Below are 8,692 nucleotides of genomic sequence, written 5' to 3'. Positions count from 1 at the left end.
GATGAGGTCTTTACCCACAGGATAGAGGATAAGGCTGCCTGTCCATGGGCGGGTTTGAATTGCGTTACCCACGATACTCCGGCCATGGAGAGCACTTCCCCCCTGTCCACGAGCGAAAATCATAGTGATTCTCCGCTCCTGGCCGGCAAATGGCAACATGTGATTTGCCACGATTCTCCACCGTCAGACTATTTGTCAGATAGGCTGACAGCGGAGATCCGTCTGCCGGCTCCTGTTCCCAGGCGGCGATATCCTGTGGCAGATCTCCACCGTGGCATACCGCATCGCCCATGGACAGGCAGCCTAACTCGCTGATCAGTGGGGGTCCAACTGCTGAGACCCTCACAAATCCCAAGAACCGGGGTCGGTTGTGTCTAGCCATGCTTGGTAGTCCAGCTCAAATGAATGGAGAAACCGTAAATGTGCGACCGCTGATCCATCTGTTATTCGCTGTACATTCCCCCCCCACTCATCTATTAAATGCGCAGCAAATAACAGATGGATCAGCGGCCGCACATTTACGGTTCCTTCATTCATTTGAGCTGGACTACCAAGCATGGCTAGACACATCTTATCCCCTAACTTGTGCCTAGAAAATAACTTGCCTTTATTGGGCACCTCTTTAATGCCCTTTAAAGGGCCACATTTGTGACAGATCCCCATTAAAGGGATTGTACCAAGATTGCAAGTTATCCGCTATCCACAGAATACGGGATAATTAGGGGAGGTCTCACTCTGGAGATTGGGGGTCCATTTCCCCCATCCTCCTCACTGTGGGGTTACCGCACCCCTCCCGGTGAGGAGGACACTGAATGGAGTGGTGGTTGCACAAGCGCTACATTCACCTTGCAGTGGCACCGGCTCAGGTACTTCCGTCAGCCCCATTGGAATGAATGGAACGCCAACAGTGCATGCAGCGCCCCCTTCATGCTGACGTCACTGCGGGATACGGGAGCCCTGTTCTGGAGATTGGTGGGGGATTTAGTAGTGAGACCCCCAGCGAACGGCATGTCACCCCCTATACTGTGGAGATGGAAGAACGTGTAATCTTGGTGCAATCCCTTTAAAGGTGTTTTCCCATAAGGACATCTATGTTTGACTGCTGGAACCCCCAGACCGTCCTGACGCCGGACCACCGGAATGCTCCATGTGAATGCAGTGGTGATGCACATGGTCCCGCTCCCCTCCATTCACTGACATGAGGCAGGCGGACATCAATGCTCTCCGTAATCTCTATCCATCCCATAGAAGTGAATGGGGTGGCAGTAGAGTGGGTGCATGATTGTTCCATTTACAGGGGCATTCAGGTGTGCCAGTCTTGGAATCGTGGGGGTCCCATCAGACAGACCGCCAGCGCTCAGACATTTATCCCCGCTCCTGTGGATAACCGCCCCTACCCTCACAAACACACAGAACGGATGCAGACGAGCGGAGATCAAGAATCAGCCTCCAGTTTAATGGAACATTCTAGAATGATAACCTCGCAGTAAGGAAAGGACGGGTAGCTTTGGCATCATTGATCTTGGCATTTCTGGTCCGGGCATCGCCGCTGGGTGCTTTATCCCATTGTGGAGCAAGTAAACCCCCCTCCGTGCGCGGCGGCGGCTGAAGTTAAACTGCTGGTTTCATTGCGTCATTTTTGGCAGTGATTTTGCATAAACCAACAGAAGCAGCATCCGTGATCAGAGCCGGGGCAGGCGGTCGCTCCCGGATGATCGGCGAGGTACTTTGGTACTTGTCACATTACGCGCCTTCCTTTTGCTCCTCCTCCTTTACTCCAGGCTTCCTGGAATTGGGAGGGGGAAGGATTAGAGAGTTGCACAATTCCCGTAGATTATTGCTGTTTGGGGGGCTCTTTAAGGCCGCGCACCGGTCCTCAATGGCAGCACGAAATCTGACGACAGGGGCTGGACTTTCACTATCGTTAGGCTGCATTCACCAGAGTAAGACCCCCGTGCGCACTTTGTATGTGGCGAGGCGCACAGAAATCGATAGTTTGCACAGGCTTCTACCTCTCCGCGCACGTTCTATTCTCTGAGATCACAGAAGACGCGCCGTTATTTATTACGGGCGAGATAAAAACTGCATCTCAATCGCCGCTGGATGCGAGTTTTATGCACGTGCGATTTTGGTTTAATGTCCGTGAAAAACTGCAGTCCAGCAGGGCCATTCTCTTGCAAATTGCATCACATTCCCAGTGAAAAATCACATTTCTACAGCCGTGATACCGGTCCACATTTCTCGGAGCGATGTCGCGCTGACCCGTGTGAATCCGGCCATCATGACACGGCCGCGGAGAGCCCACCTAGCAGCGAGGGGTCTGTGAAGGCCGCAGGGGTATCGCTCTGCTGCTGACACGGCCCCGGAGCTCCGAGTTGACGGAGATGGCACTAGAAGAGACATGAGGGACAGCCGCTCTTCGGTGCGCTCACATGTGGAGACCGGCTGCGGAGTTTGCGCAGCATTTGTGCATCAGGAACCAAATCAAAGTCTGCAGCGTTGGGTTGGGATTTGTATCTGCAGCTGATTTCAGCACAAGCGTTACTCTTACCTCCAAACACTGTGCGCTGCCCGGACTACGAGCTCCAAAATCCGCAGATCTAGTATAGGGACTGTGATCCAGATTTGCAGCAGAATCGGCGCATTCCGCTGAAAAACCACATCAAAATCCATGTTAGCCATGCAGTTTTGGTGCAGAATGTTTCCACACCGACAAGCACCCTAAAGGGCCTTTTCCACACATCCTACCAGAGCTGAACTATCTCAGTAGAGGCTTAGGTTGCTGCCAGATCTCTCCCTATGCTTTACACTGCAGCTCCACTTCTTCAGGGGGATGCTGTGTAGAAAGGAGGTCGGTGCACAAAGAGATGGTTTCCAGCAAAGATAACTAAGATAACTAAAATCAACTAAACCGGCAGTGAGAAGAAACATACAATCATAGACTGAGGGGAGGAGCCTCAACAAGGGGGAGGAGCCTGGAGAAAAGATGCAAAAGAAGTAAAATATCTGGTCAATCTTCCTCTTAGCAGTACAGCGCTGCAGTCTTCAGATGACCCGTTGGTCACCTTAAAATTTTCCCATGTGGTACTCCATGCGGCTGATGTCCAGCGCCAACCGCGAGAACGGCGACAGCCTCCAGTTTTGGTTGAAGCTTTAGTAGGGAATGATTCAGTGACGGAATATAAGGCACTTGCGTAGTACTGGGACCCCACCGCCCTCCATGCGGGGGATCAGAGCTTCATGCCCTCGGAGCGTCCAGTATGAAGGGGGACGAGACGGCCTTATTCTTCAGATGCACATCCAAGCCCTGCAAGCAGAACACACGTGTCAGATATACGGGGGGCTCCCGGCGAGCCCCACTATACACCAGACATCAGAGGGGGCACCCATAAGAGCTTCACTCACCTCCCAAAGTAGGAGATTAAAGGGGAAATCTCGCAGATGGCGGGGGGCTCAGACACGTCCGGAGAGCTGCAAAGAGAAGGAAAAGTAAACTTCCAGTAAGCAGGAGGGGGCTGCGGAGAAAACCACAAGCACATGAATACTAACCCAGAGTGCTCGGCTATGGCATGGCCACTGGCATCAATAAACGTAGCCCCAGCTTTCAGCGCCCAGCGGTAGTGCTGCCACAGGAGTGAGCGTCTCGCCATCGTCGGGGTGTCCTTATCAGCCGTATCCGCGTTTTTTAAAGGGGAGAATTCTTCCTCCCGCTCAACTTCGAATGCTACAAAACTCCTGACAAGGAAGAGAAAAAAACTGGCATTACCCACACTGGCATCCCCTGGCTGGTGCCCGGCTGTGCCCGCTTCATGGTCAGGCACTCACTTGGCAAACTGGAAGACATCAAACACAAACTTCTCCATCTTTATTCCGTTTGGCCGGGTGGGCTTCACCAAGTTGCCCTCTTCATCCACATATGGCACCTTCTTGATGGCGACGTGGTATCCCAGGCGCTGCTCCAGCGTTCTGGGGAAAGAGGCGCGATGACTTCATGTTACGGGGGGGGGGGGGGGGGGGGGGGGCGTCACAGCAAATACAGCGTTATATGATCCCAAAAGGGACCAGTGATTACACCATCTTCCCGTTTAGGACCCCCTGACCTTCTTCTTCCCCGCCTTCCTGGAGCCAGAACCTTTCAAGTTTCCCATTGACATATCGGCATGAGGCTTGTCCTCTGCGGGGCGAGCTCCAGACTTTAATGGTACCATTTAATGTACGGAAAAACAATTAACATTTTTAAGTGGGGAGAGAGAGGAGAAAAAAATGCAAATGCGCCATTTTTTGGGGGGGCGGGGTTTACAATGCAGTAAAGCTGACCTATGAGATCTCGGTCGGGAACATTCGAGGCTTTTCTAGTTTAAAAGGTAAATAAAAGTTTTGCTCAGACAATAATTGCATTCTGAGACCCGGGCCGCTTCTCCTCTTCCTCCTCGGCTGCGCTGTGAGGGCTCGCTCTTTGCAGGGTGATCTGAAGTTTTTACGAGCACCATTAAGGGTGCAGATAGCTTTTTTGATTATATTTTAAGGGCCTTCGCCGTCGGGATACTTTGATAGTTGACACTTATGTATATGACGATATATAAATTTTTTTTTTTAATGGTTTAGATTTTTTGTGGTGAAAAGAAGGGTTTTTGAAAATTTTTTTTTTTAAACAAAACTTTATTAAATCTTTTCTTACACTTTCATTTAGTCCCTGCAGGGAAACCTGAACTTGCAGTCATTTGATCACTTGTACTATATAGTGTTATTGTATTGCAGCAATGTTGCTCCTCAAGCCCAGCCTTGGGCAGAGCTTGATTGGCATCCACACATGGCAGCTCTGGGAGCCTTCATTAAGCTCAGGGATGCCATGCTAGGTCAACGGCACCCTCTGATCGTGCTGCGGGGGGTTTGGGAAGGGGTTACCCCTTCCCACTGACTGGTCAGTATCTGCGATCAGATTTGGCCAGTTAACTGCTGTGATCAGAGCAGTTACTGGAAGCTGTCAGAAACAGCTGATGCCCCCCTCCCGGTATGGAGTGGAATCGGCTACAGAGCCCGCTGCACAGACACTTCAGGACCGCAGGACCTTTATAGCCATTCGGCGGTCCTGAAGTGATGCATGGAACTATGTAAAAACATGGATAATGGGTTTCGAGTACACAAGTTGTTTCAATGGGTGATGTGGAGATAAGCGTCCACCGCGCACATCCATGCCGCTTATTTCTGAAGGGTGTAAAACAATGGGTAGTAAGGATAGCCTCGGCAATTTCAGGGCTGCAGAGCCGATCACAGGAGCTGTGACACCCATATGATCAGCGTGGGGACCCAAAATATAACAACCGGTTAATCTAATTTAAATACCTCTGCTTGCTGTCAGTAAATGGGAATAATGACGTTTACTTCCAAAGTCTGAAAACCTGCGGTGGTCATATCCTAGTGATGCACGGATCGAGCTCTGAAGTCAGCAGGACATGACTAGGATGGAAGCAATATGTCCATTCACTGACAGCAAACAGAGATATCGAAAATAATGAGAAACTTGAAGGTTGCATTATTAAACCTCCTTGGGGTGCTTTCACACGCACTTTGCAGTGGAACTGGACGCTGCGTGGAAAAACCTGCAGGAGAATCCACCCGTCTGAAGCGCAGATTTTGATGCACAACTGATAATTGCTTAATTACGCATCAAGATCCTTCTTCAGACATAGACTTTGGCGCAGACTGCGGTATGTGTGACCTTCTGCATTATCGTTGCAGCCCAGAGGTCCCCATAAAGTGCGCTGCTTGGGGTTGGCATGCACTTTTAGTCGTTTCCATGCCCCAGCAGCTCTCTGCCAATCAGCGGCACCCAGAGCAGGTGGATGCCGCTGCTTCTACTGCCCCATCACTCACCCGGATATCGTCTTCAGGAAGTCCAGGGTGAAGAAATGGTTGCAAATGCTGCCGGCGTTATAGGTCAGGCTGCCGTCGGGGTTGCGCTTCTCCGCTGTGTCCGGGCTAATCTCGCTGTACTCCACGACCTGGTAGATGCCGTCGACCTGGCACACAACCCCGACCGGCTCCGACGGGAACGACTTCTCCACCACCTGTGTGACCAAGAGGAAAAGGATGTGAATACAGAATACAATCGCTCGGACCCGGAACAACCACCCTCATCATCTTCCCGTACAGATGCAATAAAAGGACCTCGCTGCAGGGGTTCTGGTCATCCGGTGCCCGCTGGGCATCGGGCTGCCAGTCTAGCATATCCATAGGTCTGCAGTAAGAGAACCCTTTAGCTGGGAAGCTAAAACCGCCAAATGTGAACGCAGCCTTAAAGGGGACCTCGCATCCCGTTTTTATAAAGCCATCCATGATAAACCATAAACAGCACTGCTAATGAGATTTCCTTCTGGCTAATTATTTCTGCGCTCCTGTCCCGCTACCTTTACAATCCGCCTTTGACGGTTTCCCGCGCCGTATTAACATAAGCTGAAGAGAGTCGGCTTCTTCTTCAGCACCGCGCCGGCGCCTCCCTGTTCTTAACTGGCTTAAATACAGATGTGTGTTCGCTGTAATCCCGCTCAGGAGCCCTGACTGCGCCCGCACAGCTCAGCACAACCTTACTTGCTGAGACTTCGGCGGCGTACTGCGCATGCGCCTGGAGGATCGTTACTCCCACTGTGTATGAGGTCAGATGACCGTAGGAGTAACGATCCTCCAGGCGCATGCGCAGTATGTCGCCAAAGTCTCAGCACGGGAGGGAGGCTGAGGTGTGCGGGCGCAGTCAGGGTTTGCTACGGCGCGGGATCATAGCCAAGAAGAGATATCAGTATGCATGCCAACCAAGAACCGGTCCGTGCCGGCGCAGCGCCGAGGGGGAAAATCGGACTATTTTCTGTTAAATCAGCTCATTAGAATCCGGCGCGGGAAAACGTCAAAATCCGACTGTAAAGGTAGCGGACCCGGAGTGCAGAACTAATTAGCCGTAAGGAAATCTCGTTAGCAGCGCTGTTAACGGTTTATCATGGATTGCTTTGTGACTTGATGACGCTTCCCTTTAACCCCTTCCCGCCCTAGGACGCACTGGTACGTCCTGGGAGCCTGGTACTTCCCGCAACAGGACGTACGGGTACGTCCTGGGGGATAGCGCGAGATCACATAAGATCCCGTGCTATCCCGCAGTGGGAGCCGGCTGTCAGTCACAGCCGGCGTCCCGCTGCAACAGTGGGGGGGCATCAGAGATGCGCCCCCCGCTGTTAACCCCTTCCCTGCCGCGATCTAAGTAGATTGCGGCAGGGAAAGAGTTCACAGAGGGAGCGCGCTCCCTCTGTGTCTCCGGCCGGCTCTCGCGATGTCATTGCGAGTGCCCGGCCTGTCACCATGGCAACAGGACGCCAGACACTGGCGTCCTGTATTGCCTGTGCCTATAATCGCTGTATAAGCGATAAGGCATGGCAGAGCAGTAGCTCTGCCATGCCTTAGGACAGCGATCATAGGCACAGTGCTGCAAGTCCCTCAGAGGGACTCGAATAGTGTAAAAAAAAAAGAAAAGAGTAAAAAAAAAAAAAGTAAAAAACCCCTTTTTTTATGCTTTTCCTAATATTAACATAAAAAAAAGGGAAAAAAAATTAAAACCCCACATATTGGGTATTGAAGCGTCCGTAACGACGTGTACAAAAAGCTGAACATGCTTTTTATTTTGTACGACAAAAAGCGTTAAAAAAAACATTAAAAAACAGAGGCAAAATGCTAATTTCTAGCATTTTGCCTCCAAAAAAATGCAATAAAAGTGATCAAAAAAGCCGTACATTCCCCAAAATGGTACCGGCAAAAACTACAGCTCGTCTCGCAAAAAATAAGCCCCCATAGAGCTCCGTACATAGAAAAATAAAAAAGTTACAGGACTTTGAATGCAGCTATAGAGGAAAAAAAAAAAGATTTCCAAAAAAAGGGGGTTTATTGCAAAAAAGTGTAAAAACCTAAAAAAAATATAACAATTTTGGTATCGTTGTAACCGTGCCGACCCGCAGAAAAAATGTATTGTGTCATTTATGCTGCATGATTAACGCTGTAAAAAAAAAAAAAAAAAAAATCTATGGCAAAATTGATGCGTTTCCTCTCCCTGTTATCATAAAGAAAATAATAAAGTTTTACAGTATAGTCCTCTGTACCCAAAAGTGGCGCCGATAAAAACTACAGCTCGCCACGCAAAACACGAGCCCTTATACGGCCGCGGCGACGGAAAAATAAAAAAGTTATGGCTTTTGAAAAATGGAGATGGAAAAATACCGAAAAAAAAAAAAAATCGCTTGGTCCTCAACGCCAAAATAGGCCGAGTCATTAAGGGGTTAAGGACAAGCCTGTAATTTGGGCACTTACCTTTGCGCCGCAGTCAGCGCCTTTGGAGACACAGAAGCCCACGAACACGGGGATCGGCCATCTTCACCAGGATATTGTCCACGCAGTAGACGTGTATATAGGAGATGCCTCGCGCCTCCATGTCTTCCAGAATGTGGTGGTCAGCCAGGGCGCGGTACAGACCACCGTTACCATCTAGGGGGACACAAAGGGTATGTATAAGATATTCATGGTAATGACTAGGAAACCGCTCAACAGGCAATTCCCTCAGGTAATGGTGTCATCGGTCTGGAGAACCGAATCACAAACTAGAGCTCCCCGAAGGCTCTGCTACTAAAATCATGCTGAGCAATTGCTATTTAAATGGGTA

At 50.3% G+C, this 8,692-nt stretch overlaps 1 protein-coding gene across 1 annotated transcript in view; it reads right to left on the bottom strand.

Moving 5' to 3' along the window:
- Positions 1 to 1,743: 1,743 nt before the first annotated feature.
- UAP1L1 (UDP-N-acetylglucosamine pyrophosphorylase 1 like 1) overlaps positions 1,744 to 8,692 on the bottom strand; it is a 12,068-nt gene continuing 5,119 nt past the window's right edge. Inside the window, 7 exon segments of the mRNA XM_066580190.1 lie at positions 1,744 to 1,786; positions 3,406 to 3,471; positions 3,550 to 3,735; positions 3,826 to 3,966; positions 5,875 to 6,068; positions 8,344 to 8,394; positions 8,396 to 8,517. Of these exon segments, the coding sequence (XP_066436287.1) occupies positions 1,744 to 1,786; positions 3,406 to 3,471; positions 3,550 to 3,735; positions 3,826 to 3,966; positions 5,875 to 6,068; positions 8,344 to 8,394; positions 8,396 to 8,517 (803 nt within the window).

This window comes from Eleutherodactylus coqui, chromosome 10 (genome assembly GCF_035609145.1).
Source record: "Eleutherodactylus coqui strain aEleCoq1 chromosome 10, aEleCoq1.hap1, whole genome shotgun sequence".
NCBI classification, from domain to species: Eukaryota; Metazoa; Chordata; class Amphibia; order Anura; family Eleutherodactylidae; genus Eleutherodactylus; species Eleutherodactylus coqui.
Note: the sequence above shows the minus strand (reverse complement) of the source record. Positions and strands in the feature narration are given on the sequence as shown.